Source organism: Ranitomeya variabilis, chromosome 2 (assembly GCF_051348905.1).
Source record: "Ranitomeya variabilis isolate aRanVar5 chromosome 2, aRanVar5.hap1, whole genome shotgun sequence".
Lineage (NCBI taxonomy): Eukaryota > Metazoa > Chordata > Amphibia > Anura > Dendrobatidae > Ranitomeya > Ranitomeya variabilis.
In genome coordinates, this window is record NC_135233.1 from 183438108 (window position 1) to 183461063 (window position 22956).

Below are 22956 nucleotides of genomic sequence, written 5' to 3' on the forward strand. Positions count from 1 at the left end.
AAGGACAGCAGCACACGGGGGAAAGAGGTATATCCCCCCAACAGGCAGGAAGAAGCAGTGTGGTGGCCACAGACAGAAGGCGTGCATCTGTTCCCCAAAACACCAACATGAGTGAAGTTGCCATTCCACCTGTGAGATCTTCCCGAGTCTGGCTATTTTTTAAAGACTCTGCCGATAACCCCAAACAGGCCATTTGCAGCACCTGCCATGCGCGCATCAGCAGGGGTAGCAAAACAACCAGCCTGACCACCAGCAGCATGATCAGGCACATGGCAGCAAAGCACCCGACTTTGTGGGCCGAACCCAAGGCTCCAGGACCACTGCCTGCAGGTCACCACTGCTTCTTCCACTGTTTTGCGGAGAAGCCAATCCCCAGTACACCGTGAATGTGAAGATACCTCTACCCCTGCACCTGTTGTGGCCCACAGTCAAGCAGCACAATTATCAAGCCCGTCCACTACCTTGTCCCAGCACAGCCATCAATTGTCTATAACCCAGTCTTTGGAACGCAAGCAGAAATACCCCGCCAACGCCCCACAGGCCACAGTCCTAAATTCAAATATTTCTCTTCTGCTAGCGCTAGAAATGCTGCCATTTAGGCTCCTTGAGACGGAAGCTTTCCGCAACCTGATGGCGGCGGTTGTCCCAAGGTACTCGGTGCCCAGTCGCCACTATTTCTCCCGGTGTGCCTTACCGGCATTACACCAGCATGTGTCCCACAACATTACCTGTGCCCTCAACAATGCTGTTACAGGGAAAGTCCACCTAACCACGGACATGTGGACAAGTGCTTGTGGGCAGGGACGGTACATCTCACTGACGGCACACTGGGTTAACACAGTGGAAGCCAGGACTCAGTTGATCCTTGGGATGGAACACATCTTCCCCACGCCGAGGATTGCTGGCCCTAAGTCTATCAGGGTTGCCCCCACAGTCTACAGCTCCTCCACCTCCTCCTCTTCATCCTCCATCTCTGAAATCAATACAACAGTCCGAAGCTGGAAACACTGCCTCAGCCAGGCGGCAACAGGCTGTGCTGAAGCTAATCTGCATAGGTGACAAACCGCCCAATGTAGAAGAGTTACGGACAGCTCAGAAAGAGCAGTCAGATGTTTGGATGACACCGTTGAACCTACAGCCAGGCATGGTCGTGTGTGACAATGGCCGTAACCTTGTGGCGGCTCTGAGGCAAGGTGAGCTCTCACATGTACCTTGCTTGGCCCATGTGCTTAACCTCGTGGTTCAACGTTTTCTGACAAGCTACCCTGAGCTGCCGGATTTGCTAGTGAAAGTACGCCATCTGTCTGCCCATTTTAGAAAGTCAGCTACAGCTTCAGATGCCCCCTTGCCGTGCTTCAGCAGTGTTTTCAGCTTCTAGATCACCGTCTGTTGTGTGATGTCCCCTCGCGATGAAAATCTACACTGCATATGTTGGAAAAGATTTGTGAGCAGAAGAGGGCAGTTGTTGACTTCCAACATCAACAAGGCTGTCGAATTTCAGGTCAGACTCCACACATAAGATCTCAGGAGTGGACATGGATGTCAGACATATGTAACATCCTCCAAAACTTTGAGGACTGCACCAAGATGGTTAGCGGCGATGACGCCATAATTAGCATCACCATCCAGCTTCTCAGCATTCTGAAAACCTCTCTGCTCACAATTAAAGATGCATTGCAGGCAGAAAACGGGGACATGGAGCAAAAAAACATACAGGGGATTATACTCAGCCCAGCCTCATGTCTTCTCAACGTGGAATAGTAGGCAATGAGGAGGAAGAAGAACAGGAGCTACTTTCATGCGCTATAGACGGTGCTACAAACACATCTGTATTAGCATCTGTTCAGCGGGGATGGCCTGAGGACAGGGAGCAGGAGGATGAGGATGAGGAGGAGGACAGCTTGGTCAGTCATCCTGTTGGTGAGGACATAGAAGTCTTGCTTGTTAGCAGTCTGGCAAGCACGGCTGACATTATGCTGCGCTGCATTTCATGTGACCCCTGGCATTATCAAAATTTTGGGTGACACATTACTGGTTGGTGACACTTCTAGACCCACGCTACAAGGAGAACTTTCAATCTTCTGCCTGAGGCAGAAAGGTGTACTAAAATGTTGCAGTACCAGAGGGCCCTTGTAGCAGAATTATTTAGAAAATTCCCATGTGAGAACACTGGCAGCAGACGTCTGAGTTTGTTGTATAAACAAGGACTCCAAGCGAGAGAGACAGAAGTGCAATCCAGCTCAGGCAGGGGAACAATGGCCAAGTTCTGGGACAGTTTTCTCAGACCCTCCCATCGGGGTGGCCCAAAGGCAAGGGGTGCTGTCACAAGAAGTGCAATGTTTATGAAGATGGCGAGGGAGTACCTTGCAGATCGTACAAATGTCTTCCGTGATTCTTTGTGCCTTTTAATTATTGGGTATCCAAGCTGGACACGTGGCATGAACTGGCTCTCTACGCCTTGGAGGTCCTGGCCTGCCCTGCTGCTAGCGTTCTGTCAGAGGGTTTTTAGTGCCGCTAGTGGAATTATAACAGATAAGCGCATCCGCCTGTCAACTTAAAGTGCTGACAGGCTGACTTTTATAAAAATTAACAAGGGCTGGATTGGGAAAGACTTCTGTACACCACCAAGTGAAACCAGCGAAACATAACCTCAAATACATTCTCTCTTTTGGGGAGGTGTATTCTCGTGCACCTCTTCACAACCACACATGGGTATACGCTTCCAGATTTGGTCTGTTTGTTCTTATCCTCCTCCTTATCTTCGTCATCCACAACCACTATATCACCAGGGTGAACGTGGTCTGTACGGTGCATTTTGGCCAAGGGGGCTGTGATGGCACTCTTATTTAAAAAAAAAAAAAAAAGGATTTTACATTGGGGAATTGGGCATGACATTACATTGGGCCTACTTCTTAACGCGGTCTCCTGCAATCTGTCCTGTACCTGCCACTAGATGACCAGGGTGAACGTGCTCTGTACAGTGCATTTTGGTCAAGGGGGCTATGATGGCACTATTTTAACTCCAAAAAGGACAAGACATTGGGGAATTGGGCATGACATTACATTGGACCTACTTCTTAACTCGGTCTCCTGCAATCTGTCCTGTACCTGCCAGTAGATCACCAGGGAGAACGTGCTTTGTACTGTAATAGGCTGGTCAAGTTTGGGCAAGGGGGGCTGTGATAGCACTAGTATATTTTTAAAAAAGGTACCCCACATTGGTGAAACCACATCCTTGTTGGCAAACACTTCATAACATTTGTGTACCTTACAGAGCTCACTTGAAAAGCTCCTTTTTGTGTTGCCTGGTTGCTAACATTGGACACAATACACTTCATATAAATTTGATAAAGCAATGCTGTTAGTTTGGCTCAGTAGTTCATTAAAATTAATTATTTGTCCACTATATTAGTTTCTCTCCTTGAGAGCCTTAACTTTGGCTGCCTCAAATGTACAAATGGAGAATATACAAATGGCGATTTGTAACCAAGATTAAAATACTGTACACCCAATGCATTCAGACAATCACATAGCTGCATTTCTTGTAAAACATTTACAGATGAAACAGACAATGCTCATAGTGACACAATCTTGATAAATGTTTGTTTATTCACTTCACTAACAGTTCTAAGCCTCTATATGTTTGCTGTTTGTCATTGTAAATCATTAAGGTTTACTTAAACTATGCCGGTGGTGGTTTGATCTAAATCCTTGTGGCTTTTATTTTCTAGGGGTTTATGGCCCCTCGTCTGATGAATCCATGATATCTCAGTTTCATCCAACCTTGAAAAGTGGCCACTTGAAGGTGTGGGTGAAACTAGAGTTACTACATAGTGTTATTCACTATATAAGACCAGAGAAACGTGACTAAGACAGATGCCAAAACTGGGGTACCTGTAAATGTACAGTGTGCTGATACCTGCATAATTGGGGACGCCCATGCAGTGTAGGTAATCTCCCAGGGGTTCTCTGTCTTGGTGTTGCTTTACTGATATTCCAGACGGATGATGTTTAAAAGCCTCTTGGTGATGATGATCTAAGAATACTGTATGTAGTACATCTTCATATATACGTAATAACTATATTTATTTAATTCTTATATGTACTTATAAACCTGTGTATGTTAACACAAACAAAACTGTACGCACTCACACTATTCAATCATACTATTCCTTGAGTTTTGTAGTTTGCAATAAAATTGCCTTGTATTGCAAGTATTAGCCTTTTTTAAAGCCGTATCTAAACCTTAGTGTTAAAAACATGTCAAATAAAATTGCCAAATTCTCCTGTAAATAATTGTGCAAAGAGGGAACCGTCATACCATTAAAAAACACAAGTGAATTTTCATGGCCCATCTAGTATGTGGGTTCAAAGGCGTAATGGGGTGCATATGACTGACTATGCAGCAGGGCTGGCCTTGCTGCCAATGTGTAAAACAAAGGAGTACGGAGTACAAAATGCATATTGTGAAGTGGATTTTCATGGGCCCATCCAGTATGTGGGTTCCAAGGCCTAATGGGGTGCATATGACTTACTATGCAGCAGGTCTGGCTTTGCTGCCAATGTGTAAAACAAAGGAGTACGGGACTACAAAATGCATATTGTGAAGTGGATTTTCATGGGCCCATCCGCTATGTGGGTTCCAAGGTGTAATGGGGTTCATATGACTATGCAGCAGGGCTGGCCTTGCTGTCAATGTGTAAAACAAAGGAGTACGGGAGTACAAAATGCATATTGTGAAGTGGATTTTCAGGGTCCCATCCAGTATGTGGGTTCAAAGGGGTAATGGGGTACATATGAATTGGTAGCAGGGCAGGCCTTGAATTCAATGCAACATTTTTTCAGGAGCCCCCCCTGGACATCTTATGAAAGGGGTATTGTGGTGCGTCGTAATTCTTGGCAGCCCATCCACTCACAGCATAGGCTACAACAGCTTAGGAGACCCACTGTTTAATAATGGCCCTTTAAGAAGATTAATGCCGCCTGATGCACCAGTAAAAATAGGCTCTGTGACTTTAAGAGTCCCTCCTTCATAAATGAAACAAGATGGGTCCGCTTATGTGTCACACACCACATGGCCAGCTAGGGGTGATAAATGTTACAATGACATTTCCCAGTGAATGCTTTTGTAGTGGTTGAAAGCAATGTTAAAGTTGAAAAACGCTTCAAAAACATTGCGTCTGAACTAAGCCTAAGTGGGGGAGGAAATTTTCGGTCTGGGGTTAAATACTTGGCCTTACAGGCAAGTCATTAACCTGCAAAGGATGTACCTTGACATATTTCCAAGCAAAACCCGTTTTGGTTTCGTTTTAGTGTGGTTTTTTGTGGCACCGGAAAAAATGGCATGAATCTCGGAAAAAAATGATTAAAGCTGTGAACTAGGTGTCAGGAATGCTTCCAGGGGCAATCCCCATGATGTACCTGTGTCATTTTAGCAGTGTTTCCATCATTTTCAGATGTTTTTAGACCTTTTAAGGACCCCCGGGGGGATCACGGTAAAATTATTCGGATCTCCCATAGAGTTACATTGGGCTCGTTGTTCTAGCCGAGTACCCGAGCAACGAGCATTTTTGTGCTCGCCCATCACTATTACTTACCAAATTCTGTGTAATACATGCGAGTTCCAAATGCTCACTATGGAAAAATCCTTGAGGGGGTATAGTTTCCAAAATGATATCACTTGCGGGGGACTTTCTGCCTAATTTGTGTTCCAAAATTCAATTGGTGCTTTTCCCTTCCAAGCCCTGACATCAGTCTAAACAGAGGTTTTTGACTGGTATCAGCGCACTAGGTAACAAATTGCGGGGTCCATTTTCTTGAGTAATTCCTTGTAAAACTGAAACAATTGGGGTTAAAGCGACATTTTAGAAAAAAAAATAAAATTATTTTCTCCATTCGACTTTGCATTAATTCCTATGAAACACCTGAAGGTTTAAAAAATTCCTGCCAGCAGTTTTGAAGTGTTTGAGAGGAGTGGCTTTTAAAATGGTACCACTTTTGGGGAGTTTCCAACATATAGACTCCTTAAAGTCCATTTTAATGTTTCTCTAAAAACAGATTTTGAAAATTTCTTGAAAAAAAAAAAACAGAAATCGCTGCTAAACGATTACCCTTATAACATCCTAACAAAATGACATTTGAAAAATGATGCAGATGTAAAGTAGACAAATGGGAAATGTTATTACGGTAATTGTTTTGTACAGCAGGACCAACTGTTTTAAGGATAGAAAGATAGAAAGTTTGAAAATTGCACATATTTCAAATTTTCAGCAAAATTCCAATATTTTTACAAATAAATACAAAACAATCAACCTAAATCTACCATTAACAGAGTACAATATGTCACAAAAAAAAATAAAGTCTCATAATCACTGGGATACACTGAAGCATTTCAGAGTGATCATTACATAAAGTGACACTGGTTAGATTTAAAAAAAAATGTGGCCTGGTCATTAAGGTTAAAATAGGCACTGTCACTAAAGGGTTAAGGCCACATTGTTTGAAATTAATTTTTCTAAAACCTGTTGCATATAATATGACCAATGAAGACTTTACATATGTGGCAAATTATGAAAACATCAAAGATTTGTCATTGTATCCTTAGATAAACATTCCAGTCAGGGGCATTTGAAATTCTGCAGACCGTGGTTAGACCCACTGAATAGCCAACTTGACTGTTTGGGGTTTTGCTTGTCAATCAAGTAAATTAGACACTGCTGTCAATTATATAACTAACCTGAGGGCAAGTAGGAAACTTGTTCGCAGATTTGGCTCCAGCATACTTGATTATCCTCGTTTAATAAACTTCTTATTTCAATACTATTTTGGACCTCAAATCCAACCAAACACACCATGTTGTACACTGCTGGTGACAGGCATGTGCTAACAGGAAACGATCCAGGCATCTGAAACACAAGATAGTAACACATGGTGAACTGCATACTTCTATAACAAAATTTTGTCTTATGGGGTCAAAATACTAAACTTTGTAAAATATACACAAAAAAACAAAAGACAATGATTTTCAGTGGACCTTCTACTTACAGTGGAAATACTACCAAATTAATAATTTTTAGTATAAAGGGTTTTTAGGGCCTTACGATACTGATCAACTATCCTGTCGAGTGATATCTGGCACCTAAATCAGATGTTCCAAAGTACATCTCTTTGAAGCACACGCAAATTTAAGTAGTAAATACTCTTTACTTAGCCCCCATGTTATTGAAGTTTAGGACCAAAATGGTCACATGGTATTGGCTTCCAATGTTACCAGTTGGAGTAAGTATCTACAAAATGATTCTCATGTGTCAACTTCTCTATCTTCTTCATTATGTCAGGTGTGGATCCCTAGTTTTTTTTTTTTTTTTATTATTATTATAAAATATGTAGTATGTTTCAGAAACTTATCTGGAAAAAGAAACAAGCTAGAATCAAACTAGAAACTCATCAAATAGGAAAAGAATGTCGGCCTAGCTGTCCTGAATGCCTGGATCTATTTCCTGGCTTCACAAGTTCAATAGCTCCGTGGATGGGGAACAAGTGAACACAGAGATATCAGGACACTTAATCAGGGAATGAACTACCGTATATACTCGAGTATAAGCCGACCCGAGTATAAGCTGAGACCCCTAATTTTGCCACAAAAACTGGGAAAACTTAATGACTCGAGTATAAGCCTAGGGTGGAAAATGCAGCAGCTACTGGTAAATTTCAAAAATAAAAATAGATACCAATAAAAGTAAAATTAATTGAGACATCAGTAGGTTAAGTGTTTTTGAATATCCATATTGAATCAGGTGCCCCATATAATGCTCCATACATTTCATGATGGCCCCATAAGATGCTCCATACAAAATACACCCCATATAATGCTCCATACAGTTTATGATGGGCCCCATAATATGCTCCATATAAAAATATGCCCCATATAATGCTGCACAAATGCTGATTATGACCCCATAAGATGCTCCATAGACACATTTGCCCCGTATAATGCTCCACAAATGTGGATTGTGGCCCCGTAAGTCAGTGCGGAGAAACGGGACGCTGAGGAGCAGCGACGAGAGGGGAGTATGTCATTTTTTTTTATTGCAGCAGCATTATATGTGGCACATTGTTATATGGAGCATCTATGGGGCCATAATGAACTGCGTGGAGCATTATATGGGGCATATTTGTATATGGAGCATCTATGGGGCCTTAATGAACTGCATGGAGCATTATATGGGGCATATTTGTACATGGAGCATCTTACGGGGCCATAATGAACTGTATGGAGCATTATATGTGGCACATTGTAATATGGAGCGTCTATGGGGCCATAATGAACTGTATGGAGCATTATATGTGGCACATTGTTATACGGAGCATCTATGGGGCCATAATGAACTGTATTGGAGCATTATGTGGCACATTTGTATATGGAGCATCTTATGAGGCCCATCATGAACTGTATGGAGCATTATATGGGGCTCCTGATTCAATATGGATATTCAAAAACACGTAACCTACTGATGTCTCAATTAATTTTACTTTTATTGGTATCTATTTTTATTTTTGAAATTTAACAGTAGCTGCTGCATTTCCCACCCTAGGCTTATACTCGAGTCATTAAGTTTTCCCAGTTTTTTGTGGCAAAATTAGGGGGTCGGCTTATACTCGGGTCGGCTTATACTCAAGTATATACAGTATATTCACTCATCACTAGTGTCCACGCATCCATAATGACCCAACCTATAAAACTGTCCCACTAGTTAACCCCTTTAGTGAACACCATATAAAAAAAAAAAAAGCAGGGCAAAAAACAATGCTAACCCGAAGAATAAAACTGCTTTATCAATTTTACCACAAGCGGAACAATATAAACGCCCCTCCCCCCCCCCCAAAAAAACTATTTTTTGCAATAAAAAGCATCTTTTGGCGTGTGACAGCAGCCAAACATAAAAACACACAATAACGCCTCTTTCACACATCCTGATATTTCTGGTACCGGAGATGTCAGTGTCCATGTTTGTAATACTTGCGGCACACGTGTGGCATGCGTGTTCTGCATCAGTTCCACACAGACGGGCACCAGGGAAGATGTGGCCCGAGTTCTCAGTTGGCTACAGGTTCTATGCTAGGGACGGGCTGCACCTCAATGGGGAAGGTGCAGCTGTGCTGGGGGAGAAAATGGCTAGAAGGTTGGAGGAGTGTTTAAACTAGGGAATGGGGGGAGGGTATTCATTTTATAGGAGGGGAAGATGGTGCAGATAGAGACCTGGGCACAAATAAGGAAGTTGGGGGTGGCGGTGGCATGGGGGGTGGGGTTAGATCAATTAATAATTTAAGAAAGAATAGAGGTGCAGAGAGACACATAAAATGTATGTATACTAATGCCAGAAGCCTTGACAACAAAATGGACGAATTAGAATTAATGGTGCTAGAGCATAATTATGACATGGTGGGGATATCTGAAACATGGCTGGATGAGAGCCATGACTGGGCTGTTAACTTGCAGGGTTATAGTCTGTTCAGAAATGACCGAACGAATAAGCAAGGGGGAGGTGTGTGTCTAAATATATAAAATCATCCTTAAAACCCATCCTGCGTGATAATATAGGTGAATCCAATGAAAATGTAGAGTCCCTGTGGGTGGAGATAAGGGGAGGGGGAAAAAATAATAAATTACTGATAGGGGTTTGTTATAAGTCTCGAAAAATAATGGAAGCAACGGAGAATATCCTCATAAAGCAAATAGATGAAGCTGCGACTCAAGGAGAAGTCATTATTATGGGGGACTTCAACTACCCTGAAATAGATTGGGGAACGGAAATCTGCAGTTCCAACAAAGGTAATCGGTTTTTGACAACTATGAGAGACATTTACCTTTCACAACTGGTTCAGGACCCAACAAGAAGGGGGGCACTGCTAGACCTAATATTAACAAACAGGCCAGACTGCATATCAAATATAAGGGTTGGGGGTCACTTGGGGAATAGTGATCACAAAATAATAAGTTTTCATGTATCCTTTAATAAGATGTGTAGTAGAGGGGTTACAAGGACACTAAACTTCAGGAGGGCAAAATTCCAATGGATGAGAGATGATCTTGGTGCAATTAACTGGGATGATATCCTGAGACACAAAAATACACAAAGAAAATGGGAGACGTTTATTAGCATACTTTGAGGATGCATTCGTGCAGGGGTGCATTCGTGCACTATTATTCGAGTACATTTATTCAAAGTACTTTTTCTAAGTACTCGCAGTTATAACATCGCAGTTAGACAGGGCAGGAGACAGGTAAGACAATCTAAATCTATTCCCTGTTCATTTGGAACAGAACAAATATTCACCATATGTATTTGTATTCACTCACATTCACTGCCCTTGCATTAACTCTCTACACTCCATCCATATCGGCCCTTCTGTCCTTGCCTCTCCTATGTATAGCACTCATGCTCTGTTCACACTGCTTAACAGCGCAGATCCATTCAGTCCCACCATCCAACACAAGAGACGCTCTCACAAATCTCTTAACCATCTGCTCACTCTTTCTATCCTCCTTCTCCTAGTTGCTGGAGACATCTCTCCCATCCCCGGCCCCCCATGTTATAGCCAGTCAAACCTCCCAACTGCTACACTCAGAAACCCCTCTAACCTTATTAATATTCCATGCATGCCTTCTATCTCTTTCAATTGTGCCCTTTGGAATTCTCGCTCTGTGTGTAATAAACTCTCCTTCATTCATGACTTCTTCCTTTCTAATTCTCTTATTCTCCTGGCTCTTACTGAAACCTGGATCAAGCAGTCAGACACCACCGCTGCTGCTCTTTCATATGGTGGACTACACTTTTCTCATACCCCAAGATCGGACAACAGAGCAGGTGGAGGAGTTGGTCTGCTCCTTTCACCCAAATGTACCTTCCAAGTTATCCCCAAAGTTCCCTCACTTGTCTTCCCTTCCTTTGAGGTCCATGCTGTCAGACTCTACATCCCCTTCTCCATGCGAGTGGCGGTGGTGTATCGTCCTCCCGGCCCCTCTGATCAGTTCCTGGATCACTTTGCCACCTGGCTTCCACACTTTCTTTCCTGTGACACCCCCACCCTCATCATGGGTGATTTCAACATCCCCATTGCTTCTCCCCATCTGTTTCTCACCTTTTATCTCTAACCTCCTCTTTCGGCCTCTCGCAGCATACTAACTCTCCAACGCATGAAGACAGAAACTCCCTCGACTTGGTCTTCACCCGACTCTGCTCAGTGGATGATTTCACAAACTCCCCTCTCTTGCTCTCGGACCACAAGCTATTATTATTATTATTATTATTATTATTCATTTTTATAGCGCCATTTATTCCATGGCGCTTTACATGTGAAAAACGGGGCAAATATAGACAAATACATTAAACATGAGCAAAAAACAAGGCACACGGGTACATAAGGAGGGAGGACCCTGCCCGCGAGGGCTCACAATCTGCAGGGGATGGGTGATGATACACTAGGAGAGGGCAGAGCTGGTTGTGCGGCAGTTCAGTAGGTTCAGGATCACTGCAGGCTGTAGGCTTGTCGGAAGAGGTGAGTCTTCAGGTTCTTTTTGAAAGTTTCTATGGTAGGCGAGAGTCTGATGTGCTGGGGTAGAGAGTTCCAGAGTATGGGGGAAGCACGGGAGAAGTCTTGGATGCGGTTGTGGGAAGAAGAGATGAGAGGGGAGTAGAGAAGGAGGTCTTGAGAGGATCGGAGGTTGCGTGTTGGTAGGTACCGGTTGATCATGTCACAGATGTATGGAGGAGATAGGTTGTGGATGGCTTTGTAGGTCATTGTGAGGGTTTTGAACTGGAGTCTCTGGGCAATAGGAAGCCAGTGAAGGGCTTGGCATAGGGGAGAGGCTGGGGAATAGCGGGGAGACAGGTAGATTAGTCGAGCAGCAGTGTAGGATGGATTGGAGTGGTGCCAGAGTGCTAGAGGGGAGTCCAGAGAGTAGGAGGTTGCAGTAGTCGAGGCGGGAGATGATAAGGGCATGCACTAGCGTTTTTGTGGTGTCACGGTCAAGGAATGCGCGGATCCGGGAAATGTTTTTGAGTTTGAGGAGGCAGGAGGAGGCAAGGGCTTGGATATGTGGCTTGAAAGAGAGGGCAGAGTCGAGGATCACCCCAAGGCACCGGGCGTGTGGGACTGGGGAAAGTGAGCAGCCATTGACATTGATGGATAGGTCTGGTGGAGGGGTAGAGTGAGATGGGGGAAAGATGATGAATTCTGTTTTGTCCATGTTCAGTTGTAGAAAGCGAGCAGAAAAGAAGGCTGAAATAGCAGACAGACAGATGCGGGAGCTCCTTTCTTTCTCTATCAAGAACTGCCATCCCGCTCAGGTCACCCCCACTTTCCACACTTATAGAAACATACAGGCCATTAACACCCAGAAACTTATGAAGAACTTGCAGTCATCATTGGCCCCTATCTCCTCCATCTCATGTCCTGATTCTGCTCTGAAGCATTACAATGAAACCCTGCAAAGTGCCCTGGATGAAGCTGCACCTCCTACACATAGTGACAGGACTCTGAACATTTTTTATTACCTTTTTGTGCATTACTGCCCTTTTCCAGGATGGCGTCTTTGGTCTCATGTGCACTGTGTCTTCCTGCTATAAAACTCCACCCCAGCCTTCAGTCTGTGCTAGAGTATTCTGCCTTGCATCCAGCTCCTGACCTCTGGTGACTCCCTGGCTATATACCTGCTCCTGTGAACCTGTGGGGTTATCCTGCTACTCTGCTCTGAGTTCCTGCCGCATACACCAGTTCCAGTAATCCTCCTTCATCTGCTGCTCGTGTTTGCTTCCATCTGCATTTGCTGGACATGTAAGCTGTTTCTGCTCTGCAAGAACCTGAGACTATTACCCAAACCTCCCTGGTTGAGCTAAGATATTATTTGAACTGCCTTATAAGCATATCTATCTGTGTTGTGGACTAAGCAAGGACTTATTCGTGTCAAGTATCCTCAAGAATAATTGTGCTTCATAGGCTTTCTGCGTGATTGCATTTTCCTCTGAAGTTTCCTATAGACTGTTGAGCTGCGTTTAATATTTACACCAAGTGTTGTGGACTTGAGTTTCTCTCTGCACCTGTTTGAATCAACGTGTGATAATATAGACTTTATTACTTATAAAACTGTGTCTTGTAGTTGTCTTGTTCCACGCAAAGAGTCTCCTGAGTTATCCCCTATAATTATTACACATAGAACAACTCAGCACAGACGGCGACAACCGTTTCCTGCAGCGGTGCTCCAGGTGCGCCGAACGTCTGTGGAGAAAATCTAATCTACCCGAAGATTTCATCCATTATACGTTCATGCTAAAAACATACAACTCTGCCCTTCACCTCTCCAAACAAACCTATTTCAACACCCTCATCACCTCGCTGTCCAATAACCCTAAACGTCTCTTTGACACTTTCCAGTCCCTACTCAACCCAAGAGTGCAGGCCCCAACCACGGATCTCCACGCTGACGATCTTGCCAATTACTTCAAAGAAAAAATTGACCACATTTGACAGGAAATCATCTCCCAATCTCTTCATACCATGCACTGTCCTCCCTCCCCCACTGCATCTAGTTCACTCTCTGACTTTGAACCAGTTACAGAAGAAGTAGTATTCAGGCTTCTTGCATCTTCTCGCCCAACCACTTGCACTAGTGACCCTATTCCGTCACATCTCCTCCAGTCCCTTTCCCCCGACTGTCACCTCTCACCTAACAAAAATATTCAATCTTTCTCTCACTTCCGGTATTTTTTCACCCTCATTTAAGCATGCCATCATACATCCATTACTTAAAAAACCATCCCTCGATCAAAACTGTGCTGTTAATTATAGACCTGTCTCTAATCTTCCCTTCATCTCTAAACTCCTCGAACGCCTGGTCCACTCCCGTCTTACCCGCTATCAGATAACTCTCCTCGACCCTCTTCAATTTGGCTTCGGCTCTTTACACTCTACTGATTCTGCCCTCACTAAACTCTCTAATGACCTACTAACAGCTAAATCTAATGGTCACTACTCCATGCTAATTCTCTTGGATCTCTCCGCAGCATTCGACACTGGATTTTCAGCTCCTCCTCACTATGCTCCGCTCCATCGGCCTCAAGGACACCGTTCTCTCCTGGTTCTCCTCCTATCTCTCTGACCGATCGTTCACTGTATCTTTTGCTGGTTCCTCCTCCTCTCACCTTAACCTTACTGCTGGGGTTCCTCAAGGATCAGTCCTAGGCCCCCTCCTCTTCTCTTTGTATACAGCCCCTATTTGACAAACAATCAGTAGATTTGGTTTCCAGTGCCACCTCTATGCTGACGACACCCAATTATACACCTCTTCTCCTGTTATCACGCCGACCTTTTTAGAAAACACCAGTGATTGTCTTACTGCTGTCTCTAACATCATGTCCTCCCTCTATCTGAAACTGAACCTGTCAAAAACTGAACTCCTCATGTTTTCTCCCTCTATTAACCTACCTTTGCCTGACATTGCCATCTCCGTGTGCGGTTCCACCATTACTCCAAAACAACATGCCCGTTGCCTTGGGGTCATCCTTGATTCCGAGCTTTCATTCACCCCCCACATCCGATCACTGGCTCGCTCTTCTTATCTGCATCTCAAAAACATTTCTAGAATTCGCCCTTTTCTTACTTTCAACTCTGCAAAAAGTGTTGGCCTCCTTAAAAATAGTCTGGGTGAAATGGTGGATGAGGAAAAAGCCAATATGCTAAATGACTTTTTTTCATCAGTATTTACACAAGAAAATCCCATGGCAGACAATATGATCAGTGATAACAAAAATTCCCCATTAAGTGTCACCTGCTTAACCCAGCAGGAAGTACATCGGCGTCTAGAAAAAAATCACTAAAATTGACAAATCTCCGGGCCCGGATGGGATACGCCCCAGAGTACTGCAGGAATTAAGTACAGTCATTGATAGACCATTATTTTTAATCTTTAAAGACTCCATAGTAACAGGGTCTGTACCACAGGACTGGCGTATAGCAAATGTGGTGCCAATATTCAAAAAGGGGAAAAAAACTGAACTCGGTAATTATAGGCCAGTAAGCTTAACCTCTACTGTGGGTAAAATCCTGGAGGGCATTCTAAGGGTACCATCACACAGTGCAATTTTGATCGCTACGACGGCACGATCCGTGACGTCGCAGCGATCGTATGATTATCGCTCCAGCGTCGTAGACTGCGGTCACACGTTGCAATCACGGCGCTGGAGCGATGCCGAAGTCCCCGGGTAACCAGGGTAAACATCGGGTTACTAAGCGCAGGGCCGCGCTTAGTAACCCGATGTTTACCGTGGTTACCAGCGTAAAAGTAAAAAAAAAAAAAAACGTACATGCTCAACATCTGATGTCCGTCCGGTCCCTTGCCGTCCGCTTCCTGCTCTGACAGATCCGGCCGTACAGTGAGAGCAGAGTGCAGCGGTGACGTCACCGCTGTGATCTGCTCTCACTTTCCGGCCGGCAGACAGTCAGAGCGGGAAGCGGACGGCAAGGGACCGGACGGACATCAGATGGTGAGCATGTACGGTTTGTTTTTTTTTACTTTTACGCTGGTAACCACGGTAAACATCGGGTTACTAAGCGCGGCCCTGCGCTTAGTTACCCGATGTTTACCCTGGTTACAAGCGAACACATCGCTGGATCGCTGTCACACACAACGATCCAGCGATGTCAGCGGGTGATCAAGCGACGAAAGAAAGTTCCAAACGATCTGCTACGACGTACGATTCTCAGCAGGATCCCTGATCGCTGCTGCGTGTCAGACACTGCGATATCGTAACGATATCGCTAGAACGTCACGAATCGTACCGTCGTAGCGATCAAAATTGCACTGTGTGACGGTACCCTAAGGGATGCTATGCTGTAGTATCTGAAGAGGAATAATCTCATGACCCAATATCAGCATGGGTTTACTAGGGACCGTTCCTGTCAGACTAATCTGATCAGTTTCTATGAAGAGGTAAGTTCCGGACTGGACCAAGGGAACCCAGTGGACGTAGTGTATATGGACTTTTCAAAAGCTTTTGATATGGTGCCACACAAAAGGTTGATACATAAAATGAGAATAATGGGGATAGGGGAAAATATGTGTAAGTGGGTTAAGAGCTGGCTCAGGGATAGGAAACAAAGGGTGGTTATTAATGGAGCACACTCGGGCTGGGTCACGGTTAGCAGTAGGGTACAACAGGGGTCAGTATTGGGCCCTCTTCTTTTTAACATATTTATTAATGATCTTGTAGGGGGCATACAGAGTGGAATTTTAATATTTGCAGATGACACTAAACTCTGCAGGGTAATCAATACAGAGGAGGACAATTTTAAATTACAGGATGATTTATGTAAACTAGAAGCTTGGGCTGATAAATGGCAAATGAGCTTTAACCCCTTTCTGCCATTGGGCGTACTATTCTGTCCATGTGGGGTGGACCCTACTTCCCAAGGACGGAATAGTACGTCCAGCGCGATCAGCCGCGCTCACGGGGGAGCGCGGCCGATCGCGGCCGGGTGTCAGCTGAATATCGCAGCTGACATCCAGCACTATGTGCCAGGAGCGGTCACGGACCGCCCCCGGCACATTAACCCCGGCACACTGCGATCAAACATGATCACAGTGTTCCGGCGGTACAGGGAAGCATGGCGCAGGGAGGGGGCTCCCTGCGTGCTTCCCTGAGACGATCGGTACAAGGAGATGTGCTCACCTTGTACCGAGCGTCTCCTCCTTGCGGGCCCCGGAACCAAAATGGCCGCGGGGCTGCATCCGGGTTCTGCAGGGAGGTGGCTTCACAGCGCCTGTTCAGAGCAGGTACCGGGAAGCCTCCCTGCTGTGCATTTCAGATCGCTGTTCAGACACAGTGCACAGCAAAGTGTCAGATCAGCGATCTGTCACTTTACTGTGATGCCCCCTTCCCTCCCTGGGGCAAAGTAAAAATGTAAAAAAAAAAAAAAATTACATGTGTAAAAAAAAAAAAAATCCTAAATAAATAATAAAAAAAAAATAAAAAAATATATATATTGTTCCAATAAATACATTCCTTTAGCTGAATAGAAAAAAAACAGTAAAAGTACAAATATTTAGTATCGCCCCGTCCGTAACGACCCAACCTATAAAACTGTCCCTCTAGTTAACCCCTTCAGTGAACACCGTTAAAAAAAAAAAAAACGAGGCAAAAACAACGCTTTATTATCATACCGCCGAACAAAAAGTGGAATAACATGCAATCAAAAAGACGGAAATAAATAACCATGGTCCTGCTGAAAACGTCATCTTGTCCCACAAAAAACGAGCTGCCATACTGCATCATCAGCGAAAAAATAAAAAAAAGTTATAGTCCTCAGAATAAAGCGATGCAAAAATAATTATTTTTTCTATAAAATAGTTTATCGTATAAAAGCGCCAAAACATAAAAAAATGATATAAATGAGGTATCGCTGTAATCGTACTGACCCGAAGAATAAAACTGCTTTATCCATTATACCAAATGCGGAACGGTATAAACGCCCCCAAAAAAGAAATTCATGAATAGCTGGTTTTTGGTCATTCTGCCTCACAAAAATTGGAATAAAAAGCGATCAAAAAATGTCACGTGCCCGAAAATGTTACTAATAAAAACGTCAACTCGACCCGCAAAAAACAAGACCTCACATGACTGCGGACCAAAATATGGAAAAATTATAGCTCTCAAAATGTGGTAACGCAAAAAACATTTTTTGCAATAAAAAGCGTCTTTTAGTGTGACAGCTGCCAATCAAAAATCCGCTAGAAAACGCGCTATAAATAGTAAATCAAACCCCCCTTCATCACCCCCTTAGTTCCGAAAAATAAAAAAATTAAAACAATGTATTTATGTCCATTTTCCCATTAGGGTTAGGGTTAGGGCTAGGGTTAGAGCTAGGGTTAGGGCTAGGGTTAGGGCTAGGGATAGGGTTGGGGTTTGGATTTCATTTACGGTTGGGAATAGGGTTGGGATTAGGGTTAGGGGTGTGTCAGGGTTAGGGGTGTGGTTAGGGTTACAGTTGAGATTAGGGTTAGGGGTGTGTTTGGATTAGGGTTTCAGTTATAATTGGGGGTTTCCACTGTTTAGGCACATCAGGGGCTCTCTAAACGCGACATGGCGTCCGATCTCAATTCCAGCCAATTCTGCGTTGAAAAAGTAAAACAGTGCTCCTTCCCTTCTGAGCTCTCCCATGCGCCCAAACAGGGGTTTACCCCAACATATGGGGTATCAGCGTACTCAGGACACATTGGACAACAACTTTTGGGGTCCAATTTCTCCTGTTACCCTTGGGAAAATACAAAACTGGGGGCTAAAAAATAATTCTTGTGGGAAAAAAAAAAATTTTGTATAAAAAAAAGATTTTTAATTTTCACGGCTCTGCGTTATAAACTGTAGTGAAAAACTCAAAGTTCTCACAACACATCTAGATAAGTTCCTTGGGGGGGGTCTAGTTTCCAATATGGGGTCACTTATGGGGGGGTTTCTACTGTTTAGTTACATCAGGGGCTCTGCAAATGCAATGTTGAAAAAGTAAAACAGAGCTCCTTCCCTTCCGAGCTCTCCCATGCGCACAAACAGGGGTTTACCCCAACATATGGTGTATCAGCGTACTCAGGACAAATTGGACAACACCTTTTGGGGTAAAATTTCTCCTGTTACCCTTAAGAAAATACAAAACTGGGGGCTAAAAAATAATTTTTGTGGGAAAATAAAAAAAATGTTTTTATTTTCACAGCTCTGCGTTATAAACTGTAGTGAAACATGTGGGGATTCAAAGCTCTCACAACACATCTAGATGAGTTCCTTAGGGGGTCTACTTTCCAAAATGGTGTCACTTGGGGGGGGTTCCAATGTTTAGGCACATCAGTGGCTCTCCAAACGCAACATGGCGTCCCAGTCAATTTTGCATTGAAAAGTCAAATGGCGCTCCTTCCCTTCCGAGCTCTGCCATGCGCCCAAACAGTGGTTTACCCCCACATATGGGGTATCGGCGTACTCAGGACAAATTGTACAACAACTTTTGGGGTCCATTTTCTCCTGTTACCCTTGGTAAAATAAAACAAATTGGAACTGAAGTAATTTTTTTGTGTAAAAAAAGTCAAATGTTCATTTTTATTTAAACATTCCAAAAATTCCTGTGAAACACCTGAAGGGTTAATAAACTTCTTGAATGTGGTTTTGAGCACCTTGAGGGGTGCAGTTTTTAGAATGGTGTCACACTTGGGTATTTTCTATAATATAGACCCGTCAAAATGACTTCAAATGAGATGTGGTCCCTAAAAAAAAAATGGTGTTGTAAAAATGAGAAATTGCTGGTCAACTTTTAACCCTTATAACTCCCTAACAAAAAAAAAAAATTTGTTCCAAAATTGTGCTGATGTAAAGTAGACATTTGGGAAATGTTACTTATTAAGTATTTTGTGTGACATATCTCTGTGATTTAATTGTATAAAAATTCAAAGTTGGAAAATTGCGAAATATTCAAAATGTTGGCCAAATTTCCGTTTTTTTCACAAATAAACGCAGGTAAAATCAAAGAAATGTTACCACTATCATGAAGTACAATATGTCAAAGACCTGGGAGTATGGGTGGATGACAAACTCACACTTAGTGGCCAGTGTCAGGCAGCTGCTACAAAGGCAAATAAAATAATGGGATGCATTAAAAGAGGCATAGATGCTCATGAGGAGAACATAATTTTACCTCTATACAAGTCACTAGCTCGACCACACTTAGAATACTGTGTACAGTTCTGGTCTCCGGTGTATAAGAAAGACATAGCTGAACTAGAGCGGGTGCAGAGAAGAGCGACCAAGGTTATTAGAGGACTGGGGGGTCTGCAATACCAAGATAGGTTATTACACTTGGGGCTATTTAGTTTGGAAAAACGAAGGCTAAGGGGTGATCTTATTACAATGTATAAATATATGAGGGGACAGTACAAAGACCTTTCGGATGATCTTTTTAATCATAGACCTGAGACCGGGACAAGGGGGCATCCTCTACGTCTGGAGGAAAGAAGGTTTAAGCATAATAACAGACGCGGATTCTTTACTGTAAGAGCAGTGAGACTATGGAACTCTGCCGTATGATGTTGTAATGATTCATTACTTAAAATTAAGAGGGGACTGGATGCCTTTCTTGAAAAGTATAATGTTACAGGGTATATGTACTAGAATCCTTGTTAGGGTGTTGATCCAGGGAACTAGTCTGATTGCCATATGTGGAGTCGGGAAGGAATTTTTTTCCTCAGTGTGGAGCTTACTCTTTGCCACATGGGTTTTTTTTTTTGCCTTCCTCTGAATCAACATGTTAGGGCATGTTAGGTTAGGCTATGGGTTGAACTAGATGGACTTAAAGTCTTCCTTCGACCTTAATAACTATGTTACTATGTAATAACTATGTTACTATGTTACAGTAAGCGCTGTTCCCCGGCGCCGGGTGCCAATCGTCGGCAGAGCAGGGGAGAATGATGAGAGAAGTGTTCAACACCCGGCTCCGGGGAACAGCGCTTACTGTAACGCTTCTTCCCTGGCACCGATTACATCCATGTGTGTTATGCATATGCACGTGAGCTGGATGTTTTGTTGTGGCCCGTGCTGACATTAAAAAATGGACATGTCAGCGTGCTTTGCCCACAGACACACGGTCCATGGAAACACACTGACGTGCACAGACCCATTCACTTGAATAGGCAAATAGCGCTTCGTTCCTCCCGAGTCTCTCCGCATAGCTGCCCAATGTTATAAATTCTGTGACACACCCATGGTGTCAATATGATCACACCTAGATGAATTCATTGAGAGGTGTAGTTCGTATAATGGGGTCACTTGTGGGGGTTCTGCTGTTTTGGCAACTCATGGGCTCTCCCAGTGGGTCATGGCACCTGCAAACCATAACAGTAAAATCCGTCGCTCCCTCCTAAAGTAGATATGTGGGAAATCTGTGGGGAATATCTGGGGAATCTGTCACCTACTTTTTCATATATAAGCTTCGGTCACCGCGAGGAGCCGCAACAGGAAGCAAGGAAGAGGACGTCATTGCATAAAGATGAGAGGCGCCGGACTGCAACGCCCATTGGACCGGACCCCCCCCCCCTGGGTGAGTATAATCTAACTTGTTTTTCATATCTTTCAGGTTACATCAGGGGCTTATCTACAGAATTCATAAGCCCCTGATGGCGGTGACTGAAGCTTATATAAGAAAAAGTAGTTGACAGATTCCTTTTAAATATTTTGTGTGACATCTGTGGGATTTAACCCTTTCAAGACCTTGCCCTTTCCCATTTTTGCGTTTTCGTTTTTCGATCCCCTCCTTCCCAGAGCCATAACTTTTTTCTATTTTTCTGTCAATATGGCCATGTTAGGGCTTGTTTTTTGCGGGAAGAGTTGTACTTTTGAAGGACGCCATTGGTTTTAGCATGTCGTGTACTAGAAAACGGGAAAAAAATTCCAAGTGCAGCGAAATTGCAAAAAAGTGCAATCCCACACTTGTTTTTTGTTTGGCTTTTTGCTAGGTTCACTAAATGCTACAACTGACTTGCCATTTTGATTCTCTGTGTCATTTCGAGTTCATAGAGACCAAACATGTCTAGGTTATGTTTTATCTAAGTGGTAAAAAAAAAAAATTCCAAACTTTGCTAAAAAAAAAAAGTGATTTTACGATACCTGTAGCGTCACCATTTTCGTGATCTGGGGTCGGGTGAGGGCTTATTTTTTGCGAGTTAAGCAGACGTTTTTAATGATACCATTTTGGTGCACATACGTGCTTTTGATCGCCCGTTATCGTATTTTAATGCAATGTCGTGGAGACAAAAAAAACATAATTCTGCAGTTTCAAATGTTTTTTCGCTATGCCGTTAAGCGATCAGGTTAATCCTTTTTTTTAATTGATAGATCGGGCGATTGTGAAGGCGGCGATACCAAATATGTGTAGGTTTGATTTTTTTTATTGTTTTATTTTGAATGGGGAGTGATTTAAACTTGTATTTTTTTTTTTAAACAATTTTTTTTTACATTTGCCATGCTTCAATAGCCTCCATGGGAGGCTAGAAGCTGGCACAACTTGATTGGCTCTACTACACAGGAGGGAAGCATAGATCGCTCCTATGTAGAATTACAGCATTGCTATGATCGCCGACCACAGGGTGGCACTCATAGCAAGTCGGCATCAACAACCATAGAGGTCTCACGGAGACCTCTGGTTGTTATGCCGACACATCGCTGACCTCCGATCACGTGACGGGGGTCAGAGATGCGCTCATTTCCAGCCCGATGGCTGGAAGCGCTAGTTAAATTCCGCTCTCAGCGTTTGACAACGGCATTTAACTAGTTAATAGCGGCGGGTGGATCGCATTTCCACCCGCCGCTATTGCGGGCACATGTCAGCTGTTCAAAACAGCTGACATGTCCCGGCTATGATGCGGGCTCACCGCCGGAGCCCACATCAAAGAGATGCGACCTCCACTGTACTAGTATGGCGGAGGTCGGAAAGGGGTTAAAGGCATGAAAATTCAAAGTTCTAAATTTTTGCCAAATTTCCGTTTTTGTTTTTTTTTCACAAATAAACGCAAGTCATATCAAAGACATTTACTACTAACATGAAGTACAATATGTCATGAGAAAACATTGTCAGAATCACCGGGCTACATGAAATCGTTCCAGAGTTATAACCTCATAGAGGGACAGTGGTCAGAATTGTAAAAATTGTCCCGTTAATTAAAGGGAACCTGTCACCCCCCCCCAGGTGTTTTTAACTAAAAGAGCCACCTTGTGCAGCAGTAATGCTGCATTCTGACAAGGTGGCTCTTTTAGTTCTGGGTGCTGTAGCTGCCGAAATAATCAGTTTTGTAATTTGTCCTAAATACCTTTTCTTCAGTCCTGGAGGCAGGCCTTTCCCCCCTGCTGCAGAAGCCACACAGCCGTCACTCAA

The 22956-nt window shown here is 43.6% G+C and overlaps 1 protein-coding gene across 4 annotated transcripts in view; it reads right to left on the minus strand.

The window, feature by feature from the left end:
- ERMARD (ER membrane associated RNA degradation) overlaps positions 1-22956 on the minus strand; it is a 372196-nt gene that overhangs the window by 340899 nt on the left and 8341 nt on the right. For all 4 annotated transcript variants that reach the window (XM_077283272.1, XM_077283274.1, XM_077283273.1 and 1 more), the window contains exon 2: positions 6737-6905. In XM_077283272.1, the coding sequence (XP_077139387.1) occupies positions 6737-6905 (169 nt within the window). The remainder of the gene's footprint in view (positions 1-6736; positions 6906-22956) is intronic.